The sequence below is a fragment of the Aplidium turbinatum genome, chromosome 12 (genome assembly GCF_918807975.1).
Source record: "Aplidium turbinatum chromosome 12, kaAplTurb1.1, whole genome shotgun sequence".
Lineage (NCBI taxonomy): Eukaryota > Metazoa > Chordata > Ascidiacea > Aplousobranchia > Polyclinidae > Aplidium > Aplidium turbinatum.
The window spans coordinates 23855418-23881977 of NC_137483.1; the positions used below are offsets into that span (position 1 = coordinate 23855418).

A 26560-nucleotide genomic window follows, 5' to 3' on the forward strand; every position below is an offset into this window, starting at 1 on the left:
TATTCACCATTGTTCAAAACATGTTCTATACTATAGGGCTATAGGCTACTTGTTTAGGTACCGTAGGCACTTTAACATCACCCACTCGTCGAAGAGTGCCTGCTTTTCAATGTGAAATTGCTTTGTGTTTTAGTCACAATTTTCCTTATAAACTCCATTGATTGCAGTCATTAAGATCCTTCTTGCACTCAGTTCAGTTGCAGAAGAAATAATAGTATTAGCAGAGGGTGGGAATCGAACCCACAAAATCGAAATTACTACTCCTCTGCCCTAACCATTAGGCAACGGCAACGCTGGTTGTTTAATGCTCGTGATGTGACGCTGGCGCCGAGTCAGACTGCGCTCACCTCTAAGCCAGCCAGTGGTGCCAGATCTCACCACTGTAGCGGATTTAAACTCATCCGCTACAGATCTTATATAGCCTACTTGTTATTTTTCGAGCTACTTTCAGAAATATTTTTGCTACAATTTATTAAAATCCGCTACAAGTCATAAAATATCAAGAAGTATGAATATTATAGATCAAGCGGCGCTGATTCGACTCTCGGGGTGTGCGCTTGAGCAACGCATTCTAAGGACTGCTCTCCATTCAGCGGTACCCAATGGATGGAATTGGAATAATTCCCCAGCAACAACACTTCAACAATTGGAAATTTAACTCTGTCAATCTCGGTAACCAGCCCGGCGTCAAAAGCCTCTACAATACAAGTATGCAAAACTACCAGGAATAACCTATCAAAGCTTTGTCAGTCCGAGGATAAAGATTCAAAACCAAACCTTTTGTATTGTTTTGGCTTTAAGACCTTTTCATAGTCTGGCATCTCTGCTTCTAAATGCTGATATTCAACAAGAACAAATCCAAGCTCGAATTCTGGCACATTGAGTCACGACTTACAATGCTTATTTTATCTTGTTTGAGTTTGGCTTACTTTTGGCATCTTTCCTACCTATTTGGCCTCAATTTGTTTGTTTTTTTTGGTGAGTTTGGCCTTTTTTTCAAATTTTAGTCTGGCAACCCTGGCCAGAAGTGTCTACCTACCAGCCAGTAGGACCATCCATGGCAGGCACTTCAAGAATTCAATAACATATTATGTTATAGAATTCCTGCAGCCTATTTTTAGCTGCTGTACATGACAATGTTCAATATTGTTTCAAGTTTTCTCTTAATTTCTCCATTTTTGATAATTTTCTGTTTTCCTAATTTTTGTTCATTTCCTCTTAAAATTCCTCATTTGTTTAATTGGAAGTTAGATAGATTTCCTCAAATGAAAAAAATTCTTTGTAAGTGGATGCGGAAGCTCTGGTTCTCCAGAGTTTCCATCAAAAATCTCTAAAAACCATTAGTTTTTTCCACTTTGCAATTTGAGTTAGAAAGTAGCGGGCAGTTATCCAAAGTACAGTAGATATACCGTACAATTTTTGTTTGTAATTTGGTAAAAGTCTTGGATCCATGCACCATTGCACCTCTGCTATGCAGATTGCAGACCCTAGTCACCCTATGACCTGTAGGGTTGCCAGATCGTCCGTCGGCCATAAATAGCTTATCCATTATGGCAGACGGTCTGGCGCAGACCTAGTCTTACTACCCATCACAACTTGGTTGTTCCATTGATTGATTTTTGATAAGTTGTTTAAGAGACTCACTTTTTAATTTGTTTTAAATGTACAGTACTATTAAGAATATACTGATAAAATAAAAGGATGGAAGGATGTGTGCAATTGTAGACTTTGTAACTCAAAAACTGTTGGAAGAAGTGAAAGAAGAATATACAAAATTTGGTCAAAGTAAGTGTTGTAGTGATTTTATATTGTTCAAGTTGGCAGCAATTGTCAAGGCTTGAAAAAAGATGGTTGATTGTTTTAACTCCTCAACTTTGCTTGTAATAAATTATACTGTTAGATGATGAGTTGAATTGCACCATTTCAAATTTTGCAAGACACTGGCCTATGGTTCTACAAACAATTGAATAAATGTTGGCAGTGGCTATTTGACCGGCTCCGGTCTTTGAATCTGAAACACTATTTGACCGGTCATGACGTCATTACATAAGTACTTTTTTTCTTTTTCTCTTTCAAAGCAAAAGACGTGAAGCGCCGATATAAAGTTCTAAATTCAACACGCTCTCTTCAACTAAGTCCGTGGCGCATACGTTGCGTCTCCGGTTGCCATTCTAGAGGGGATGAGTTCGATGCTATCCGGAAGCATTGACTTTTTTTCATTTTTTTTTATCTAAACTTTGAACCGAAGCGCATTTTTGTGGTCAATTTTTAATTTGAGTAGCCTACAGCCCATTTTTTTATGTCTTTTCAAATGTGAGTAATAAAGTTAGAGTTTTTTTAATTTGCTGGAATTTGAGAATTTCTCTGGGTAATTTTCCGATCGTCATAAGTGACCGTGTTTGCTGAACGACCCTACATTTTTGCTCTCAAGTTAGTTATATTTTTTAAAGAAGTATTGTATAGGCTATAACTAACTTGAGAGCAAAAATGTAATTTTCTTTTAAAAAAAATGGACGATTGGAAAATTGGACCACTTATCACGATTGGAAAATTACCAAGAGAAATTCTCAAATTCCAGCAAATTAAAAAAACTCTAACTTTATTTCTCACATTTGAAAAGACATAAAAAAATGGGCTGTAGGCTACTCAAATTAAAAATTGATCACAAAAATGCGCTTCGGTTCAAAGTTTAAATAAAAAAAAATGAAAAAAAAGTCAATGCTTCCGGATAGTATCGAACTCATCCCCTCTAGAATGGCAACCGGAGACGCAACGTATGCGCCACGGACTTAGTTGAAGAGAGCGTGTTGAATTTAGAACTTTATATCGGCGCTTCACGTCTTTTGCTTTGAAAGAGAAAAAGAAAAAAGTACTTATGTAATGACGTCATGACCGGTCAAATAGTGTTTCAGATTCAAAGACCGGAGCCGGTCAAATAGCCACTGCCATAAATGTTAGGGACTGTTCAAAAATCATATATGGTACCCTAAGAGAGATGCCAGAACCATTGTTCATGTTATCCTAAATTATAAAGTAGAATTTGAAGTATCCTTGTGCTGAAGTATCCCTGCAACGGCTGTGGTCAATTATCTCATGTCAGAATGTTCTGTGACACCCACAAATGTCATGCTCAGTTGACTAGGGAACTTTAGTTTCAGAAGTTATTGTTACTTTTTGCTACAGCTACTGCCATTTTTCTAATAGGTTTTTGTTTATTTTTTAGTAACTGACAACCTTCTCTCTGCGTAAGTAGTTTTTGTGTGCATAACTAATATATATATATACTAGCAATACAATAGCAGTTGCATACCTGACAAAGAGAGGTCAAGCATGAAGGTTGATATATTCAATGGAAATGAGATTGATAATTTATTTTTGTATGCAATTTTATAGATGGTTTTAAACACGGCAGCATTCCTGGGCACAACAATAACTCCTACAGACACAATTTTAGCGTTTTTGGCACAGCAGTCGAACTTTGTGCCCCTTAACTGTGGCATTGTTTATTCCTGAAGGTGCAATGCTACATCAAAAATGTTAAGATATATTTCTAAATGTTGATTTAATTATTGTTGGAATAATTATGCAACACAACTTCGTTACTCTATACCAGTGCTTCTCAACCCCTGGGTCGCGACTCAAAACTGGGTCGCCACTCAAAACTGGGTCGCCGTTTCATTTGGCTGGGTTGCCGTAAGATGTGGTGATAAAAGATAACGTCTCTTGAGCAAAATTAAAACTACCCATCACTACTGTAGTTTTCGTAATTTCAACTACCGTATTCAAATTACGCTGCAGGTTTCACCCGACGATTTTTCCACACGCATTTTGCAGTGAAGTGTTCACAACAGTAGACTACACACTAGACCAGTGGTTCTTAACCTTTTTTTCCTTATTACCTATTTCTGTCCAGATTAAAGTCCCATTACTCAAAATCTAATTTTATCTATTTTGCTATTTTGACATATTAAAAATATAAAACAGCGTTATTCAACAAAAACAATATTTAATGTAAAGAACGACATCAATAGTGTCAATCAATATTGGGTGAGATTTTGTGTACTGCACAGTGCACAACGTAAATCTGATTCCATATCTAACAGCTTGTTTCGGGATTTTGATTTCAAAGCAACAACACTTGAAAATGCTGATTCACAGATATAAGTAGAAGGTAACATAGTCAACAATGTTAGTGGTTTTTGCGCGACGTTTGGATATGCTTTTCCCAGAATTTTCCCAAGCTTTCATCTTCACAAGAAGCCTTGACAGATGACTCATGAATCATGTCTAAAAACTTTTCTTGGATATCTTCTTCACTCAAAAAATTTTCGTCATAAAATATCACTGTGCTTGAACGGATTCAAAACATCAAAAAAAGGTGTAAGTAATAAAGCAACTTTAGAAATAGGGTCGCCAAATCTTCGCTATTAATTTAACCTTAGTTTTTGGGTCGCCACAAATAAAGATTGAGAAGCACTGCTCTATGCTATAACAAAGTTTACTTTTTTCCTAAAGTTGTAAATTGGGCAAACGTAAACCCACTGAAACAGTGAATTTTGTTGAGAGCAAAAATCACTTCATGATTTTATGTTGTTTTTTAATGTTGCTTAAAAAGTAGTTTACCGTGAAACAACACCATTGATAATTTAATTTGTATGTGAGTCATTAATAGGCTATCAATTGTTTAATATTATCAATACTGCTAAAGTGCTATATATATTGGTTACAAACATGTTTACATGCAAAATTAGTTGTTGTTTTTAAATTTACATATCAACTGTAGAAAATACTTTTAAGTTTTAAAAAATGTGCTACTGAAGCTAGTAGATACATTTTCAGGTTAAACTGTTTGTTTGGACAGCCTCTCATCCATGCATTGGACCTTACTGATCGAAACGCTGTCGAACACATACACACTTCAACTGGAAAAGAGGTTTATCAGGTGGATGACTTGTCTTGCTTATACTGCATGTGATGGACATTATCAGTATTTATAATTATCCAACAAAATGAAGTCAGATAAAGGTTAACTCGGTGCTTAAGTGCCCAGTCTTGCGTCAAAAGCCTCTAGTGTACAAGTATGCGAAACTACCATGAATAACTAATCAGAGACTTTGTCACTTGTCAGTCCGAGAATAAAGATTCAAAACCAAACCAAACAACCAAACTAAAAGAGCAAACGATACTTGGATGGAATGTGCCGTTTTGCATAATTTGTTTTAAATTCCTTCCTCTCGTTGAGGGTTGGAGGCAATAAAATGCGAATTTATTTTTGTTAGGAATTTTTTCAATTTCACTTTCCTAGTCGAATCTTGTCCAGTCTTTATATCATTTTGTCCAAAATGTTGTCAGTTTGTGCCTATTCTGTTCTTCATTTATTTTTCAGCCCTTTAGTTGTCTTCGAATAGAATTATTTTGCATCATATGACTAAAACTTCAGTTTTTATTTTTTAAATCTGAAGAATTTTAATGCTGGTTTTCTTTTAGATGGTACATCTTCATTTGTATTTTATCCTTGTTTCATCTGACCATTCTGACCCAACTTCCACTTTTCTTCTTGCACCTTTAGTCCTTTATACGTCGATATCATTGCTCTCAATTAATTTTCAAAACACTGTTTGATGCTAAGTGATTACCAGTAAGATCCAGCAATTAGTTTAGCATTTTTTGTTTATGAATGTCTGGTGAAAATATGATTTGTTGGTGACAATTCCATGGTGCAGGTGCGCAGCAACTCTGGCAGGAAATACACGTGCCCACCTTCGCTTGAGTTCTGTCCGTGCCTTTCATTTGCGTTTGGAGTGATGAAAAGAAATGAGCTTCTTACGGTTTGTATTTGGTTGGTTAATGGCAGTCATTATGTGCAGTTGCGCACTTGGCTTTTTTTTTGTTTATATATATAATATTAAAACCGTGCACTAACTAAACCTTTCCTGCAACCAAACATACTGTGCTGACTATAAGAAACACATCTGCGGCAGCCTACACATACAAATTTTCCTTGTTATAACTGTGCTTTTTTTAAATTTGATTTTCACACAGAATGTGTGTTGTATGATGATTTTTGCCCATGTTTTAATACAGCTAATGTGTTCTGTACGTTGCAGTGCAAGCACATTTTGGCTATTCGATTAAGCAAAGCCTGTTTCAAGTGTGTTGAAGTTGAAAAATCTGACAAGGACTTCGCTACAATAATTTATCAACAAGAATATTAAACACATTGGAAGATACATATTTTGAGGTAACCCATTATATTTGAATTTCCAGGCATTGCATCCTTCAGATTTGTAATAGGGCTTCTCTCTAGCACTGTCTTGACTGGGCGTTCAAATTGTTCTCTAATTCGTTAAATTGCCTGCCCCATTATTTTTGTTATATTGAAACGGTTGTGGTTTAACCGAAACACTTGCCATGACATTCAGGGTCCACATATTTTAAGCGCAGACAGTTAGGCGCCGGTCAAATAGGCGCGCACACTGTGGCATCAGGAAATTTAGGTGCGGAGCACTGTGGCGCCCGTTCATTTAGGTGCTATTCCTAGTAAAGTCTGCAGATTGTATCACCTCAGCTTTGGCAAAACTTAGTAGGGGTTATGGCGGAAAACTAAGTTCTTCTTCACTCAAGCCACCTGCTTGAATAATAGGCTACAGTATATTTTTTACTGATACTTAGTGTAGTTATTATTTGACTTAACTTAAAGTGAACTCAGTCATGTTTGGAAACTTGAATAATTTATTGATAAAGCTTTCGCCGACGCAAACCTGGACTAATAACAAATAAATGCTGAACACGCGCATTAAAAAAACAATGTATTTTTCTGTTCAATATAACATTTTGTGTGAAAAGCATTGCCCTACCTGCCAAGCTGATACAATCTGCAGACTTTACTAGGAATAGCACCTAAATGAACGAGCGCCACAGTGCTCCTCACCTAAATATCCAGACGCCACAGTGTGCGCGCCTAACTGTCTCCGCCTAAAAGACTTGCTCCCACACTTCACGTGTGGGATAATGATGATCATGCACATCAGATGATAACCATGTAACAACATAATTGATTTCCTGCTTTGCTAACGTTATGAAGGTCAACAAAAAGAGAAAAAATGCAATTTCAATGCAACGAACTTTGTTTCAAACAATGCTGTTGTTTCATATCATTGCTGAAAGCTCGTTAAGACTGACGTGGACTATCATACTGAAATTTTACCGATATCTGATTTAAAAAACAGGCCTTCATTTTAGGGGCGATTGCTGCTAGCCTGATGTTTCACACTTGCTAATTTTAATGTCATTTTCAGGATATCCATCATGGATCCCTACCTCACCGTCCTTGTCCTTGTGTTGGTCATGATGGTGTGGCTACAACTTTCATTGATGTCATTCTCATACAACTTCTTAGCCTCTTTCATTGGCACTATCATCTTCTTGTACTTTGCTGTGGTAGCTCGTCTTCTATTTCCTCTCGAGCATGTTTTGTTGTTCTACTTTTCAAAAGGTGAGTGCATGCATCAAAACTTAACTGTTGCAACATTTTGGTGATATTGGAGACACCTCATACACTTTCATATCCCTCATTCAAATGACATCTTCAATTAACGGCACCGCTCAATCGCTCATGTTGCATTTGCACTCTTGCACAATTGCACTCTTTTCAAATAGTTTTTAAAGTTTGATCATAGCACTCTTTTGAACAGCTTTTAAGAATAAGCGGATTGGTTTAGAAGTAGGTTGGTGAGAATATCGTTGAACAGCGACACAGCTGACAATGTATTTGTATGTCGGATTTGAATGCATTTTGCACCTTACTTGCACGGTGTGCAGCGAATCTAACAGCACAACTGTGGATGGGGGTGGCTACACTGACTGTGCAACGATAAAATGTTGAAACTTTACAAGCAATGTTCTGTAGAAAGACTTGTTGTAGCGAAAAGGCGCAAGTCTTCGCATTTGGATCCGTGATAATCTGCATCACCCCTGATCTGTAGTCATTCGCTGATTTTAAATCCCATACAGGACAGCGAAAAGGCGCTACTGACGATCGCGCGTTGTCGCTGACGACAAAACACAACTTCGATGATGAGATAACTCATAAAATGCGGGAGCTAACTGGCCATATCGTGCGAGACTTCATTCTGGAGTGGTGAGATAGGAACCAGCAAATGCAGTAGAATTCAACTATTATGATATTTCGTAATAGTGGCATCTGTTTCAAAGCCCCGTTTTTAAACTATAATAGAATGTTGCTGTAGTGACATTTTGCTATATGGTGACACTTTTTCCGATCTGCTACTATTCAGAGAATCCGTTTCGGAGAAATTCCAATTCGGAGACAGCCTTTTTCGGATAATGCCTCCTTCGGAGATTGCTAAAATCTCACAGCGCACCTGTTTATTCGAAGGAATTAGAAGTTAATCAAATAAAGTCTTAGCAAAATAAAACAGTTGTCAAACGGCGTTTCGTGATAAACAACAGTGGTTAATCAAATGAAGTCTCAGCGAAAATGTCTCAACTAAAGTTGCTAGATATCGCTATAGCCTGTACCAGTGTAACCCGTACCTGTACCCGCAAGATATGTGAAACAAAAACTTTCTCGTTCTCATGGGAAGGTAAAGGCAACACTTACCAAAATGATCCTTTCAAATTCTCTAAATAAACAAAAGCCGTCGCTGGGTTTAAGAAATCACCGAATCAGTTTTCTTTTTCCGAATTGAATTCTCCGAAACGGGCCATGCTGCACTTTTTCGAGTGCAGGTATCGTAGGTACCTTCAGGTATCGTATCTCTATGGGCGTATTTTATTGTAGCCTGCAACGTTATGCTTTTCTGCAATTCATAAAAATTTGTTTTGTCAAAATTTCATTTGGACCAATGTTGAAGCAGCTTTTAAAACTTGGTAGTTCTCCAATAACGCAGTGGTTTCTAATTTTTTTTCAATCAATAGATTTGTTCGTTCCTTTCGCTTACTAAGTAATCACTGATCTACTTGAAGGTACAATACGGTCAGCGACGATGTCCATTTCGTGCAAGAAGCCTTTGAGTTGTTTGAGCACGTCTTCGCTGCTTCACGGCAGCGTGTGTCGAAGGTAGACAGACAAATATTACTCGGGTCCTTGCTTGCGTTTCTATCGAGACATCTTTCTTGCTACCAACAGTCACTTCGCTACGCCAGTTCAATTACTAAAGAACCACAAAGGTAAATGTATTTTTAATGTATTTGTAGTAAAATTATTGTATTTCCAACGTACTGGAATAAACTTTGTACAACCATGAGAATGTAACCCAGGCAAATCGTCGATTTAGGGCACAGTCTCGTATTGATTTGTAAACTAGTTAACTGCATAGAATAATGAAGACTATTTCTTCTGTCAATACGCTCTAATAGGAAGTTGTATACTCTGCCCCAATGAACGAGTTAAGTGGTTTGATGGGAATGTTGAGGCTACTTGTTATTTTTGATATTTTTTATTTTCTTTAAGCCTCATTTTGGAGTATGAAAGAACAATCAACAGTATCATAGCCGATGCGGCCTTTGATGAACTAAATGCTCAGTTCGTAAATTTTTCCAGTGTTCCCTTTGTCGCGCAGTGTCCCAAAGTGTTCTTGGTTGGCTGATTGATGTATTGAAATTGGATATAAATGTTGTTCGTTGTCTGCCACGAGCACGTTTCCCGAGAAGGCGGCCGCTTAGACAGAGATTTTCTAAATCTTCTTTTCTGATAATGTGACCGAAAAATTTGAGTTGCCTTTGAGTTATGTTGTTCAATAGTTCCTTGTCTTGATGTACCTGGTTTAAAACTTCTGCATTTGTGATGTGATCAGTATATGAATTTCTGAGCATTCTCCTGTAAAACCACATTTCAGCTGCTTCGATGTTACGCCTAGTTGCTGTGTTGAAGGTAGGGATGGGCAATATAGAATTTCGAATAGTTGCAATCCGAATATCTAATTATTCGAATTGAAATGACATTTCGAATCGAATTTTCCAAACCGAAATAGAAATATCTGCTTTTCCAGCTACCAACATTTTTTATCGATTTTTCGCCGATCAATTACATTCGGCTCAGCGATAGCTATTCGCTCTAGCGAAAACGGCTAGCCAGCTCTCTACCAGTGCGGTTTGTAAACGTCGGAAGACCGTTGTGCTGTGGATTTGCATCTATTTTCATCGTACGAATGGAACACAATGCAACTCTGGGTGAGGTTGCCGCTACACCTAGTGTCGTAAGTTCTGCAACAATGCAGCAATCCAATCAAATGGATGATCTATTGAGCTCCGGTGTTGAAGCGACAAATACTTCAGCATCAAGTAACGACAACGAACAGCTTTCAGCTGCCGAAGAAAACCGATCGTACCAAAAAAGTGCCAAACAGCGATGCAATTGAATGGTGGAACAAAAATCAAAAAAAGTTGCCGCTGTTGTTTAATCTTGAGAGAAAGTATTTAGCCACTTCTGCATCCTCAAAAAGACCCTTCTCGAGTGCTGGATTGACAGCATCAAAATTGCGATTGCGGCTAACTGGCGAGCAAGAAGCTTTAAACATTCTTCATTGCAACAAAGACTTGCTCTCCTAGACAGTTACTGCTGTTTATTCGTTTCGTTGCCACTTTTCAATTATGTGTCTTCAATAAAACCACAATAAAAACAAAGCTTTTTGACATTTTCTGAAATTAAAAAAAATTATTCTAGAATAGGTATTCGAAATTCTAAATTCGAAAAATTATTCTAGAATAATTCTAGAATAGCTTATTCTTCTATTTCGCCCATCCCTAGTTGAAGGTCCATGTTTCACAACCATACTGGAGAACAGTCCACACTAACACTTTGAGAAGTCGCACCTTCAGAAGAATAGAAAGCTTGCGATCTAATAGAATAGGTCGTAGTCTATTAAAAGCGTCTTTAGCTAGGCCTATTCTTCTTCGTATCTCTCTCTTACATCGTGCGTCCGCTGTCAAGAGAGAACCAAGATAGTTGAAAGAAGACACTTGTTCAATTGTGTTGTCTCCCTGGTGAAGTACAAAGTGGGGTTCAGGACTTTGTTTGGAGATAGTCATGCATTTTGTTTTTTTGTCATTAATTTCAATTTGTCATTAATTTCAATGAACTAGATGCTCAGTTCGTAAATTTTTCCAGTGTTCCCTTTGTCGCGCAGTGTCCCAAAGTGTTCTTGGTTGGCTGATTGATGTATTGAAATTGGATATAAATGTTGTTCGTATTAAATGTTCGTATTAAATGTTGTTCGTATATGAAAGATACACCTTGTCAAAATTCTTGATGTACTTTCTTCACTTTTGCGTTGTATATTCACCGCAGTTGCAACAGAATCTTGAAGTTGTTGCTACGATGCTAAACGAAACCGTGAACTAAATATAAGAAACCTAGAAAACAAGAAAACTATCTTTGTTTAAAACTGCATTACGTTGTCTAAGTACCTCTTTAAATGCTACATTGTACCAAATAAAAGTTCGTCAGCCAAGCACGAGCTATTACACCTTTATTCACTGTTCAAGAGTCTAATCTAATGAGATTTATCTTCCAGGAAGAGCTGTATTTTGCCTTTACCACAATTTATGAATTAAATAAGTTCCTTCAAATGCCTATGAGAGTGTTTGGTAGGAATATATCCAAACATAAATATCTGAAAAAGCAAACTCAATTCGGCAAAACCAATGACCTAAGAATACCCCAAAACTGTTGAAGCCAGTATCAGATATTTTTGTTGGGATCGTCGTTAGAAGTCCAATTTGTCGTTGAAATACACGCTTGAAAAATATTTATTTATTAGAACTTTGGTTAGTTTCATGTTTTATATCCGACTATAAAACCAAACAATAAACATTTGCCATAACATTGCATGGGTCTAAAAAAAGGTAGAAGCGACAAAACGTCAACGTTGAGGCGTACTGCAGAGAAAAATGATTAATGCTGTACATACAACGATTTTGGCACGGTCGCCACAAAAAATTGAAGCAATTGTAAAAAAAAAATCAAACGTGGTGTCTGAGAGAAAAATATAAAACAAACAAAACAAAGTAACCTTGCCGAGTTTAACATAATGCATTACACACAAAACAAAATATATAACATAAAATAAACTCAAACGTTTTCGACTCGTACGTGTGTCCTATTCACGAAATGATTAAATCTGCATTATGCATAAAATGAAAATTGTAAGAAGAAATTTGACTTTGCACTATAACTGTAACGACACTCTGGACTGAAAAGCACAAACTGAAGAAATTATACAAGAATGATTACGAGTAAATTATACGGTTGGAAACAGATCACACGAGGTGTAAACTACAGGCATGTGACAAACAATTAGAACACACACAGTCACACAAACAATTAGAACACACACAGTCACACAAAAGGAACGATGAGCCACACAAATAACTGCCGGTTGAGAGATGGATTATTATGTTTGATTCTTAAGGCTTCCATGATCTTAGTCTGAATCAAATCTACCTCGAGAAATGATTTTAAATTGGTCGATCGAAACATTGTCAGTGCACGTTTCACAAGAGGCCATGTGTTCTTTAATTGCACTTTTGGTTGTTCAGTTTGGGTGCTCCCCGGCCTAGTTTGAATTTAAGTTCAGTCCGGATCGTTACAGTTATACTGTAGTGCAAAGTTAAATTTATTCTTACAATTTTCATGTTATGTATAAAATATATTGCAGATTTAAGTAATTCCTGATGAGGACACACGTACGTGTCGAAAACGTTTGGGATATTATGTTATATATTTTGTTTTGTGTGTAATGCAACATGTTAAACTCGCTAAGGTTACTTTGTTTTGTTTGTCTATGGTTCAAGAAAGCAAACTCTCTACCAAAGCTAAATATATAACCTTTAGAAATATAAAACACTTGGTGGACCATTACTATGTTAGTCGGCCGTGGAACGTTATCTAGAGTGTTGATGGTGAACGTGTGAGACACGGCTCTTGATGTGTTAGGGTTAGCTCTTCAAAATAAAAAAAAGGTAGGCAATGACCTCGAACAGGTTATGACGCGTCGTGCACGAGGAACAATTAATGACGCGCCGTGAGAGGCAAAGCAACTTGATTTGGTAGAAAAAGTCCTGGCCGTGCAGCAACAGCAGTAGCAGCATCCTTACAAATAACCTATGTTTGTAAACTTGGAAGTTATAAAAGTCATTTCAAGGAGATTAACTTTATTGCCTAGAAACCATTGTGACCTTTTGCAGGAAACAACAACTGATGATATTGAGCTACGAGAAACAGCTGGGACATCTTGCGATGTCGGATCTACCTAGATCAGAGATGGATCACCTTCGAGCAGTCACCACCATCTTGCTCAAGTCTCTCTTACCTCGAGGTTACCATCTCACAGGGACATCTTTATACCTGGTCAGAGAGCTCATAGCCCGTAATGTACTCCTTCCTCTGATCGACATGCTCTCTGATCCTGACTGGATCAATGGGATGGTCACCTATGTTCTGAAGGAAGATAATGCAGGGGATGACAAAAGCTCGACTGGTGGTAGTGGAAGCTCATCAGACACTGAGGACCTGACTGAAGTTGCAGAGCATCTGCAACCACCTCCAGTAATGACTAAAAATAACAGCCATTCAAGCCATGAACAGCAGAATGTCGATATTGCCGCTAGAGGCGTTCGAGTATCATTTTCTGTAGCTTCCAATATGGACGAGTTAAGCTTGGATGTTGAATATCCCGATGAACAAGCAGCACTTTTGGACGAGCAGATCGCAACACCATTTGTCAGTCCACGGCGTCACGATGCTGTGGCAAACACGTCATCAATCAGACACTCCAATCCGATGATCAACGACCAGGTTGTGTCTAATACACCAGTTGAAGATCCCCTTACTGGTTCCTCCACCTTGCCACTCCGCCCAGCTGATTCCAACGGATCTTCCAGCGCTCTTCCGACAATAAGGGAGGATGCACCCTCATTAGACAATAATCTTCCCACCGTGGCTACAATCCGACCTGTCAATAAAAGGTAACCTCATCCAACCTAAGCATCGTTATTACCATATTGTTTCATGTGGTCTCAATCTCTATTTGCTGGTTTTGTATTAACTTCATTTAACAAATCTCGGACGTCATCAATGCCGCCCAATTGACTCAAGCTTGAAGTGAATTATTTTACTGACAGACAAGTAATTTGATTTCATTAAGAAACAGTTGAAACCAAAGCAATTCGGTGCAACTTGTCTATTGCACTTGCACAGTGCAACAGATCTAAGAAGTGATCGCTTGGTTTCCAGCTTTGAGGTAGGTGACCCCCAGGTTCGAACAGCGTAAAAGCTGAAATCAACCATTTGTTTTGTAAAGACTTTTTATACTTTTCAATAACCACTTAAAAAGTCATGCTTCAATGCACATAGCATGATGGATTAATGACTGGACTTTTAAAGGCTCCCCACTAAACTTTTTGTAGAATCAAGGTTTAGACTTTAGTGAAAATGAAATATTATTTGAGTAAGCAAGCGGTTGTTGGAAGATGTGATCTTTGTTCGCTTTTGATGCAGACCTGGTCAGTTGTTGAAAAGAGTGCTTGATACGGCCATAGTTGCGGCAGGTAGAGCCTGGAGAAGGAAAGAGAGGTAACTGTATCATTCTGTGGCGAGGTTTTATAAGAGACTGTTGATAGAAAAGCTTGCATATCAAGGCATGGATAACTAGACCAGTATAGCAAAGTGGACGTGTTAAGCTGAGGATGCATTCTCCGTCACAAATAGTGACTCCATTGATTCGTTATTATTGGCGACAGTTTGTATTGCAATGCGGCATACTTCGATTAAAAAATTAAGTTTTTGTTTATAGAATTTACTCTTTAGCTTCACGTCATTGTCGATTGGCTTCAACATACATTGTGCTACTTGTAATCGACCAATCTGCTATTAGGTTTTTTAATTAATTACTTGACTATGCGAAATATGCTGCAACAAACAACCTTGTTCTCTGCACAGGTTGGTGCTCCAAGAAGGCAGATTCTTCCAGCACGTGCGAATCCCCGTCGCCGTAGCAACAGAGGAGGCTTTCGAAGGCGGTAGCAAGTACACGCTTTATAAGATCGAGTACTGCGCTCCATGTCTCTCAGTGCAACAGAGGTCTAAGATGCCATTTCAGAGGCAAGCATCCAGCAATAACCAGGAGCCATTTGAAGAACCTTCTGAGCTGCAGCATTACCAGGTGCATCTCCAACGCGTGCGGTGATTGTCAATCATCTCATTTTTCAATTGTCGCTTTGTGACTGGGTTTCATGCCTATTCTTGGTTTTTCTCTTCAGGTTCAACGAAGATTCCGCGAATTCCTGACCTTGCAGGAAAGACTGAACGAGAGGCAGCTGACTCGGAGGCTTCTCCGTGATGTGAAGGCTCCATCCCGGATGTTCATGCCAATAGGCAACATGGACAAGGATTACATTGAGAAGAGACGGAAGTTCTTGCAGGCGTATTTGAGAGAGGTGATGCTTTGTTGGTTTCAACTAATCCTTTATGTCTTGCTTCTGATGATTACATTTAAGATGTTCTGAAAGTATTTCAATCCAATGGTATTTTTTCACAGCTCTGTTCGTTCCCAACTGTCTGCCACTCATCCGACATGAAAGAGTTTCTTGCTTACAATTCTGACTCAAGAATAGCATTTGTGAGGAAACCATCCGACTACATACCCAGGTAACGTTGGATCAACATTCAACATGCACTGGCCGAACTAGTGGGAAAATCATTCGATATATTATATTGAAGTTTTGTTCTTGATCAGAGTTTCCATATCTAAAACCTGCAGTCATTTTTTTGCATCCAGCTTATCATGCTTGATGGTATTTCTCGTTGACGTATCCAAACAATACGACTGATGTGGCACCTTCCTTCTTGTTTTTGTTGTGTGGCTGATAGTTGGAACGTCTGTACGACGCTCGAACGGACATCGGTTCGACACCGCTCCAGAGCACACAATTGTGTCTCGGCAAGACATTTGATAACGCGAAAATTATATCGACGATCGAAAACAAAAAAGTCCCAAGTGCATTTTCACAATTTGGAGTAAAAGGCAAAAAAATATTTTTTTTCTTTTTAAAGTTCGTAAATGCTTTTACTTTGAGCATTAATATCTGTAACTATTAAATGAAGCACATTTCTATACTTTACTGATTGCTATATTTCTTTTTCGATAAAATTTTCAAATAAAAGGAATTAAGAGCAATTTCTTCTCGATATTATATAGACGTAACTGCAATGTGTTAACATACGTCTTTTTTGTTTTCAAATTTTTCGTGAATGATTCGGGCTATGTCGTTATACAAACACGATAGAAACAAACTGAAATAGCAGTAGATAGCCCTAAGTGCATAGGTTTTGAAAATGCAAAAAAGGAAATTTCTCAAAAATGTCACTTTACGACTTTCTTGTTTTCGACCGTCGATATGTCCCTTCACTGCTTCCTGTTGTCTACACGTGGTGTTGCATATGTAGTCGCAGTAATCACTGTATAATGCGCATAATCATTGGATGCCTGCATCCAATCCCCTCAGGCATTTTACCAGTGCTTTCAGGCATCGCCCCACCGAACCTACGCAGAGAAAACACCATACGGCTCGTTTTAAAGGCAGAGGTCAATGATCGCCATCTTCTCCATACTTTAGTCCTTGACACACAACAGCTCACGTGTCAACGCATGCCTTCCAGGCGCCCTGTTTCTCGACACATTGTGGCGCTTCATGAAGATCACTTCGACCTTATGAAGTCATGGAGAGACCGCTGGGAAACCTCTCACGGCTCGACCAGCTCTTAAGTCATACCAGACACTAAAATGGCTCAGGCCTGCCAAGAAAAGAATGGGTGACTTTGAATCGCTTCCGTACTGGTGTTGGTCGCTTCAAAGACAGTATGTTTACCTGGGGATTTTGTGACTCACCAGCCTGTGTTCGTGGTGACTGTCAAACAGCACAGCACATCATAAATCACTGTCCAGTGTTTCGACCTGCAGAACATGTGGATCTCAGACCCTGATACGAAGAAATTACACTGGTTGCAGCAATTGGGAAATGTTGCCTGAATTGCTGCCTCATAAGCAAGAAGAAGAAGTCCATATTGTTGTAATGGGGCAAAAAAATAAATAAAACATAATTATATTAATCCATTTGTAAGATGCTTCTTGCAATGTGTTGCAGCCACAGTATTGCAATGACACTTACCTGAAGCAAAACTTTATTCGTAATTTTCCGCGAATTATTTGTGCTACAAAACTAATGCTGTTCAAAAGGGGGCCTTTTTTCGTAGAATTTACAGGTGCACAACTGCACAGGGTCTGCTTGTTTGCTGACTTGCATTTGAGGTGATGTGTTCTTCTCGTGTGCAAATGCATTGCCCTGCAACGCAACGATGCTGTTTATCCATTTAAATCTTAATAATTGAACATCCATTACTTCTTTCAGGTTCGACAAGATGCTCAAGAGTGCTGTCCAGGATCTGCTCGGTTCCGCATCAGTGAAGCTCGTCAACACATTTTCACGTCATGATGACGTCACAACGCTTGGTGCCACGGAAGAACGACGCATGAGTAGTGACGTGAAAGCCTCCAAGTCAATGCCGATTCTTTCTTCTCATCATCCTTCAAACAACGCCCCTGTGGAAGCCCTCAGTGAATCCCCACCGTTGCCAGCTGGTCCAGGCAAGTTCACCATGATGAATCCAGTTGCAAGGTTGAAGAACATCGTTTTGGGGAAACCAACCCAATCTTCATTATTTGAAGAGGGTCTGAGAGACTACAGTGCTTTCTCTGGGCCACAAAACTCCAACGACCTCACTTTTGGCCGGGGTTGGCGTGACCCCCTTGCCCTCCTCCCCGATCGCGCGAACCGCCATTCATTGGTGGGGAGGCGTAGACAGGGCGATGGAAGTGACGTGGATATGGAGATATACGAAGAACAAGTCATCAGTACCGGTGACCAAGACTTGATAACAGGTGGGTGCTAAATGCTTTTATTAAGAAAGTGTCTTGTTGTTGCATTATTATCAGGCTTACATTAAGAAGAGGGCGCATCGTGGCAAGATGTCATGAAGGACAACTTACATTGGTTGTGCATCTTTGCGCGATAGGCTGCCCAGTTGACAAAATCCTACCTTCACAACTTAGTCCGTCGCTCAACCGACTGCAACTCGATTGACAAATGGCTAAGATCAATGAAGATAATGAACACTATCAGTGCAATGAATCCTTGCAATTTGTCCAGTTAAACTTAAATTTGTGTGTAAATCTAGTGTTGCCAAGTTTGCCATTTTGTCAGGGTATCCAAACGTGGTGTTTGCGCAACATCATGCTTGAATAATTTTCGCCACATCTTGATTGTTGAGGCGATTGTAACCTTGTGGTCTATAGCACGCCACTGCTCTGTGACATAACACGCGGAATTTGGTGACATAAAACACCAGCAAAATTTGTAAATGTCAACGAAACATGTAGTCTAGTATGTTACAATAGATAGTGTGATCCTGTAACACTTAAATGTACTTTTGTGTTGCCTGTATCCTTTAACACATTTGCATGAAATGGACAATAATGTAATATTTCGCACAAAAGATATTATTCGCTTCATCATTATAGCAAATCCTTGGGGGCGAACAATGCATCTGTCTGTCTAGCAGTTGTGCAATCCTTGTTCCGGTTTTGTCCCCTTTTGTGTCATTCAACCTATCTGGTTTTAGGATGACTAACTCACTGTGTCTGGTTGGTGATGATGTTTTCATCCCAGGTCGCGTTTTCCGACTGATCAAGCAAATCTGGCCTGTGACGTCGGGCGCCAATGCGATGCTGTACTTAACGTTGGCTCGATACGTCAAGGCTTATATAGACATCAATATTACCTCGCTGACGCAACAAGACAAGTGGCTGCACTATTTAAAGGTTGGTGACGTCATATGAAGGCTTGGAAGCCTGTTGCTGCTGAGAGGTGACTGAAGATGTTCCCTGTGTAATTCAAATTGAAAATTGCTCTACTTTGTTTAGAATTCGGAATGTTGCTCATTAAATTAACTTTCCATGCAAACTAAGAAAACTAGGTAATAGGTGTGTCTTGCAGCATAGTACTTGATCACTGTTGGTTGTTTGCATTGCTCAGTTGAGCGTAATGCGTGTTTGTGGGCCATCCAGACTTGCTCATGGCTGAAGTGAACAGGGAAGCTAATATCCGTGCCCATCCCGGTTGGCCTCTATACAGCTGCACTGGTTTGTGTCTGCTTTCTAAAGCGCTTAGGAGAAACGCATATCTGCGATGGATACAGCGCTACATAAAAACACACACGATTGTTGGTATTATTTTTCTTGGCATCATCAAGTGTCTTGCCAAGATAAACCCATGTGCTCTAGGTAGTCCCCTATGACTTGGTGTTTCCTTTTGTTGGAAACACATGCAACCGATATCTGAAGACCATTCTACCAATTCTTGGACATATTATTTCAAGTCTACTTTGGGTTTTAAACCTTTAATGTTCATCACCTTTTCAAGCTCCACACGATCAGTTGGCAGCTTCCCGTTGTGAACTTTCCCTGGAATTTCCAAGTATGTTGCTTAACATACAAAAACCAAAATTTCTATAGTGTGCCATTTCTCTGAAATTATCGCCCCGACTAAACTGCAAAACATCTGGCAACATTGAATTGTTTTGTTTTTGGTCATTGCTCTTATACATTTGTTTGCAGAGTCTGCAGGATGCCATGTGGCCGAATGGAGAATGGGAAAAGAAAGATGGCGACGAAACGAAGAAGAGTCAACTTTTGAAGGAGGAGGCTCGTGGTGCATTGGAAGAGGCGTTTCCTGATGCTCTGCGCTACGTCGTCGGTAATCAAGGTTACGAGCGAGGGGTGGACGACCTGCTCGACTCCTTCCAGAACCCTGTGATCAACCGACACCTCGTCTACCATTTAGTGGACGTGATGGCCCGCCTTCTCATTCCTGACTTGCTCACTGTGATTGGCCACTCAAATAATGTGTCTTTGTGAATGAAGATGTCCGCGGTGTATATTGAGAAAGTGTTTGGTTCCTTTGTGTCGAGCTTTGCGCGGCAACAACAGACATCCGTCTACCTGGTTGTTTCGTAATAATGCATGTCGTGAACTGGTTGCTATATTTTTTTTTTTTTTTTAAGCGAGGCAACAAACAATATTTAAAAGAGTTCTTGTTCCTCAGAAGCACTGGACTGAACATCGAGCCCGTTGCGTTGAATCAACCACATCGTTGTAGTCCCCGCGACCTCTAGCCAACAATCTGTTAGGCTGTCGGGCTTGTGTGAGTCACTGTCGACGCGTTTGTGGCTGACTCGTTGCGATTGCTGACGAAGCCAGCTGAATGGAAACGGGATGTCTCGTCATCTTACTTTATACACTCGACTGTCGCATAGACGTTGAGTTGATGCGGAAACTATGGATGGCATTTTCGAGTTACATATTTCACTGTGGCTTGAAATGATCGCTTGATTTATTATTGTCGTCTGCCATCGTTTATGATTGCTGTTATCTTCTGTGGAATATTTTATTTTTTATTGCCCAGCCGAGGTGTCCATCTTCCTCTCACCAAGTGCTATAACGTGAGAATACGTGCCGGCTGTGAAAGGTGCAGTTATATCCCTAAAAATATAAGGCACACAGAAAGGAAGTGAAAATAATATTTGTAGAAATATTCTTAAGTCAATAGTAAACTTTCATGCTTATCAAAATTTTTGGAATTTTCTATGTAAAACGGGTAAATAAAAAAGTCATTAAACCCTGGAAATTCCTGATATTTGAGCCCACCTTTGTGTCAGCTTGGAGGGATTGGGTGTGTAGGTTTATGTGCCCAGATCCCAATGCACTGCCGTTACCTAAGATCGCTTTATGTTTTCATGTTATTTCGTCAAGTTTACGTTTGAAAGTACGCTTAGAAATGTGGATCATCTTCTCGTGGTGTTTGTCGAGCCACCAGTAGGAAGGTATTTAACTACATGCTAACAGAACATAGCTTACTATGATATGTCGAGTTCATTGAAATACCTCGGTTGGCGAGGTGCGTTATATTGCTTTTTTGCACAGACAGTTGGTATTTTTTACTTTACGACGCAATAAGTTCACCCGCCGCCAGTCCTGGAGTTTATTGAACTTGAAACTAATTTTATAGTTTTTCGATGTCACAATACTTTGTAACAAACTCAGAATATCAAACATTCGTTTTCAGTTGTGCAATGCAGTAGCCTACCCGTACATATGTGGCTTGTAAGAAATGCTGCCTGTTTGGAATAAACTTGGTGCTCTCCAGTCAACTTGGTGAATGGATGCCTTGAAGGCAGCAGTGATATTTGATATGTCAAGCAACATAGAGAGAAATAACTTTATTTTCCAAACAGATGCTAAACAGAGAAACGCACAGCCTAAGTACGCTCAGTGTTGAATGATAATTCAATCTGATTAGCCAGGAGCAGCGTAAGACCATTTGGTCATCTAGTCAGCTGCAAGAAGCATTCAAAATGACGAATCAATGGTACTATGGTAGCATAATAACTACGATGTATCAAGTAACATCTTTACACAATCTTTAGCAGCGCAAATCTTTGTAGAGGTAGGCTAAGTTGTTTTTTATGCATGGGGTTGATATGTCACCGTTTTTAGGCAGTGTACTTTTAATTTGTCACTGAAGGTTTTGATGTGGAAAGTTTGTGTAATTCATGTGGGATTTCACTCCGTAGGCTACTGTTGAAGCTTGGTTTCTTCGTTTCCAGCAAAAAATAATTGTTCTGTTGAGCAGGGATATGGGATGGAATGGAGTACGTTTTTCCATCTCAGAAATCTCTTCCATCTTCACATTTTGTGATCTCCACGTTGAATATGCCACAAATAAACCTAAAACCCACAGGCTAAATTGAAGCTAAAACTTTAACAGCAGTATTTTCCTAAGGATTGCGTAGGCTACCGTTTGGTGTTAGAATTAGAAGCGCAGATTGATTCTATACGTACAGAAAGACACAACACGTGAGAATCTCCAAACATAGAACACAAGTGTCGTATGATAGAATGCTGTCAAACGTCAAGAAGTTTCCTCCTCTTGGGAGAAGTGTGAATTGTTTATTGGTTTCTGATTGGTAAATTCTTCCTAACGACAGTAGGTTTGACAAATACGCGCCAGGCAACAGTCCCGTTGGTTTAATACGAACCGAAAATCGAATTATTTCAGCGAGCAACGTAATATTTTGCATGTCTTGATAAAGTGTTAGAAAGTTAATGATGGAAGATTGTCTTCCACCCCATCATCAAGATCTTCCATTCCTTGACATTTTCCACCTTCCATCCCAAAATCTGTCTCCCATCCCATTCCCTGCTGTTGAAAAGATCTTGTAAGGGTTGGAAACCATGAAAGCCTTTCTCTCGAATTTGAAAAGACTTGAAAAAGATGAATAAAAAGCGGAGATGTACGTGTAGGCTACGCCGTAGACTTGCGGCGTAGACTTTTTGTTTGCGCTAACGCTTACGGCCACATTTTTTTGGATAGTTTGCGCTTGATCGGGCTACGCCGTAAAGTTTTCCCGGTTTTTTAGCGCATAGCGTCAACGCATACTTTTTAATGTCTTTTTTTTCGCTACAACACGCCAATACTTTCCAGCGCTGCAGTTGAAAGAATGTTTTCAATGGGCAAAGACATATTGAAACCAAAACGCAGTAAAATGTCAGATGAACACTTTCAGATGCTTGTGTTTCTTCGTGGAAATTCAAAATAAAACTTGTTTGTTTCGAGTGGTTTATACCGTGTGAATGTTTGGCACATAGCAAACAAAATGAGTTTACGCCAGTGGATGCGCTAACGCCGCCAACTTTTTTTTACAAGTTACGTTGACGCATAGGCCTACGCTTATGGTTTTTCGAACGTTTGCGTTTACGCTGACGGCGTCAATATTTTTTGTATGGGCGTAGGCTACATCACTGATAAAAAGTACATAGGTGGTTGCCATAAAAAAAAATCATGTCTTATTTTAAAATTTTTGAGAAATAACAGAGGAATCATTTGGATAACATCTGGTTTCTAAGGTTTCTCTCTTCGTGTGGTAGAAACCTGGAGATAAAACGGCCATATTCTTGAGATAAAACCTCCGATTATAAATTATGATGTGAACATGTAGACTTAGGGGTGTCCAAACTTTTACCCAGACGGGCCAGATTTGATAATGCGGAAGTGCCCGCCGGCTAACAGCCGCTGACAATTTGTTTTGCCTAAAATTGCATATATAGTGATATGGTGTTATTGTCATTTTCAAACAATAAAGCACTATCTCACTTTAGGTATTTTGTTATACAGTATATAGACTATATATCACGTTATGTCATCAGTTATGTTGTTTAAAAGGATATTAAAGGAAAAACCTGACTTGGCGATTGTACACGTTCTTTGTGTTTAACATCCCACCATAAAACGATTTTCAATAAAATTTTGCCCCATTGCGGTCTGATCAGCATTCCGCGCCCGCTTTTGTCAGAGCTTTCAAGACGAGAATGGGCGTGAGCAGCGAAGCGTGCGACTGTACAGTCTACGTCATTATAAGCGAGCATTCAGTTGATCGCGCAATAGTTGTTACTGCGGGCGATTTAACTGTAAGCTATGTAATATGTATGTAGGTAAAACAGCAGATTTCAACATCAAAACATCAGAAAGTTTGCTCAAAACATCAGATCTGATGTTAAAACATCAGAAGTGGTGTTCCAGACGGTTGTTCGCCTGGTCAAACGTCATGTAGAAACCGTTCGGGTATACTGAATATTACGTCATGGAAATTCCTAAAACATGAGCCAAAATTGCACCATCGTCCGTAAGACTCGTGTCAAACCTGTTTAAACCTGTTTCAGTTGAAACCTGTTTGGACATGAAATTGCGTCACACGAACTGCTCTCGTGCCTTTGAGTTATCACAAATTTTTCTGATTCATTCTCGAAGTTGTTTGTTGGAAGTCGGTCGCACATTTAACTGGTTTATTTGGTGCTTGCTAGCTGGACAAATTCTCCGTCTTTTATCCAAGTAATCTGTATCGTAGTGACAGTTTTAGAGGTGTACGGCGTTGCATTTCGATTTCGATAGCCGCGGGCTAATTTTACAGGAATACACTTTTGAAAAGACGTTTCGAAAGAGTGTTTATTTTTCGGTCACCTACATGCAGACGAACGGATTTGGGAATCTTATGTTACAATTTTCCCACGAAGAGATTATGGTTTACCGCTGTGACCAAGTGGTAACGTGGCTTTTGTTATTGCTGTCGATAGTGACGTATTCTCGAGCAGTGTTTACACTTTTTGGTCATTTTGAAAAAATAAAAAAATAGATGAAACATTGAACTTTGGGCCTTGCCAGTGCCATTGAAAACAATTTTTTTTTGGTAATTCTTTTTGAAATGTATTCTTGAATGTTCAGTTTACGCATTTTAATGCTTAATTCTCGTTTGAAAATTTCATTTAGTATGCCTTTAAGGTGTCTATTTTTCAACAGAAACTTTGTAAAGCACATCTGTGCTAATCAGCGGCGCCGGCAGGGGGGGGGCAGGCGGGGCAGCTGCCCCCCCAATGTTTTGGGCATCATCTTTTTAATTTTTTTTTATTTATTAATACATAGTAATATATTTTTTTTTAAATATTTGGATCCCAACCTCAAGTAAGTCAACTCAAGTTGCAAGGGGGGGGGGTAAAAGCTCTCTCTTTAAAAAAAAGTATGGAAAACCTTGATGACTAAATTGTACAGTAGATAGAAAGATTTTCTACAGAAGCAAAGACATAGACTTTTTAAAGTTTTAACTAACGTCACATTGATGTAGAAAAATAACAACCTGTTAAATTTTTGATATCTCACACTCCCATGACTTCTTCCGCGCGCATTTTGGCAGTGGTTACTTACAGTGATTCTTTCACTTGAACAAAACGTTTTGTTTCAGCAGTTTTGAGTTGTTCAATTGTTAAGTTGTAAAGGAGACTCAATTTCTCCAATATTTATCATTTATGTTTCTTCTTTAATCTCAGCAGAGTATAAAACTTGTAAAAGTTTTTCATCCATACGACGTCATAAATGAAATTATATCTCAAATCGGCGTAATGACGTGACATCATCTAAACATTTTACCGAATAATAAATTAACAAATTCGATCGTCAAAAGTGGTTTGGTGGTGGTAAATATTACGTAAGGAAAAAAATGTGATAAGGTTGGAAGACATTACGTCATGTAGCCTATTTTCTATACAAATTGAAGTTTAAAATTTATTCTTTTGTTCATAGTCGTAACTCGTAATCCACCTTCAAAGCGGTACTACAAAGAACAATTTTCGATAAGGGGGGCATCAAGAATAAGTCGACATGACTTTTAATGCTTAGAAAGTTGGGATCCTGGAGTCTTGCTCAGTTTTGGGGGGGGGGGGGGGGCTGTCGATTCTTCTTATGCTTTAGGAGTGATATCTCTGTTATTTTGGCACGGTTTCAAAATTTGGGATTCACTATGTAAAATTATTTACGCTGAGCATATCCGAAAATTAAAACTATGTGAATTTTAGAACTGCTCATATACGTTGTAATGTTGAGGTCACTTATGAGTGTAATTTGTAGCGTGCGTTTACACATTATTTTTTGGCAGAGTAATGAAGAACGTGCATTGTAATGTTGTGATTATTTTTTTTTACATTATTTTACATACAGCCAATGCCCTTCACGCTGTGAAACAGTTAGGATTAACGAGACATGGGCCAAATTAATTACTTTCATCCAGCTGGTGGGAAAATGTTTCACAATAAAATATGAAATATTTCAGAGGATGTGCTGAGAAATGCCTTATATCTTTCAATTTATAACCTTTATTCGCTCAAAATTTCAGCTCAATAGAGGTGAATAAAAGTTAGGAAAAGTCAAGAAATCTCGTAGTCGCAGCCTCAGTGGTTTTAGAGATACAACTGTTGATACAAAAAAAGTTGAATTGACAGGCCCCCCCCCAACCTTCAAAGGGTTTGCTTTGAGTCAACAGATCTATGCCTTAAGGTTTACGTCAGCTCCGGAGATCAGTAAAATATAAGGTTGTCATCTTCGGTGCAACAAGACCATTGATTGATTGGTTTAGTGAGGATTCGTAGTCCCATTGCTTTCATTTTGAGTGATCATACTGATTTTCAATTTATTCCTACAAGACGTTACATAATGAAAAAATATATAACTAAGGTTGGAAGACATTACGTCATGTCTTTTCAATTCAAAATGAAGTTTAAAGTTTATTCTTTTGTTCATAGTCGTAACTCGTAATCCTCCTTCAAAGCGGTGTTACAAAGAACAATTTTCGATAAGGGGGGCATCAAGAATATGTCGACATGACTTTTAAGGTTTACGTCAGCCCCCGAGATCAGTAAAATATAAGGTTCTCATTATCGTGATTGTAAGCCGCGGGAAATTTTTTCTCTAAAAAACAGATTCCCAGGAAGCTAAACATTTTTTCCAGCCCTGGTAGAAAACAAGAGAAATTAAATAATATACCACTGTCTTGCATGTCTTGCACCAGTGGCGTAGCCAAGGGAAAGGGGTTCGGGGGTTT

General features: G+C 38.9%; 2 protein-coding genes across 4 annotated transcripts; both read left to right on the forward strand.

The window, feature by feature from the left end:
- Positions 1–1667: 1667 nt before the first annotated feature.
- LOC145781203 (uncharacterized) lies at positions 1668–6241 on the forward strand. 2 transcript variants are annotated; one of them, XR_014290712.1, is made up of 5 exons: positions 1668–1785; positions 3224–3245; positions 4840–4942; positions 5732–5828; positions 6108–6241. XR_014290712.1 is itself a non-coding variant. In XM_082592983.1 (5 exons), the coding sequence occupies exons 1-4, from the start codon at positions 1710–1712 to the stop codon at positions 5803–5805; spliced, it is 261 nt and encodes an 86-aa protein (XP_082449109.1). In that variant the 5' UTR covers positions 1668–1709; the 3' UTR covers positions 5806–5828; positions 6108–6241. The 2 variants fall into 2 exon arrangements, 1 of the variants encoding a protein (XP_082449109.1); XM_082592983.1 differs by having other exon boundaries at positions 4862–4942; positions 5724–5828.
- LOC145781202 (sorting nexin-19-like) lies at positions 6118–21281 on the forward strand. Of its 2 annotated transcripts, XM_082592981.1 has the most exons (12): positions 6118–6241; positions 7299–7495; positions 8014–8140; positions 8989–9192; positions 13210–13989; positions 14522–14596; positions 14963–15185; positions 15283–15459; positions 15561–15670; positions 17431–17960; positions 18748–18899; positions 19695–21281. In XM_082592981.1, the coding sequence occupies exons 2-12, from the start codon at positions 7309–7311 to the stop codon at positions 19992–19994; spliced, it is 2865 nt and encodes a 954-aa protein (XP_082449107.1). In that variant the 5' UTR covers positions 6118–6241; positions 7299–7308; the 3' UTR covers positions 19995–21281. The 2 variants fall into 2 exon arrangements, with proteins under 2 accessions (XP_082449107.1, XP_082449108.1); XM_082592982.1 differs by lacking the exon at positions 14522–14596.
- The last annotated feature ends 5279 nt before the right edge of the window (positions 21282–26560 follow it).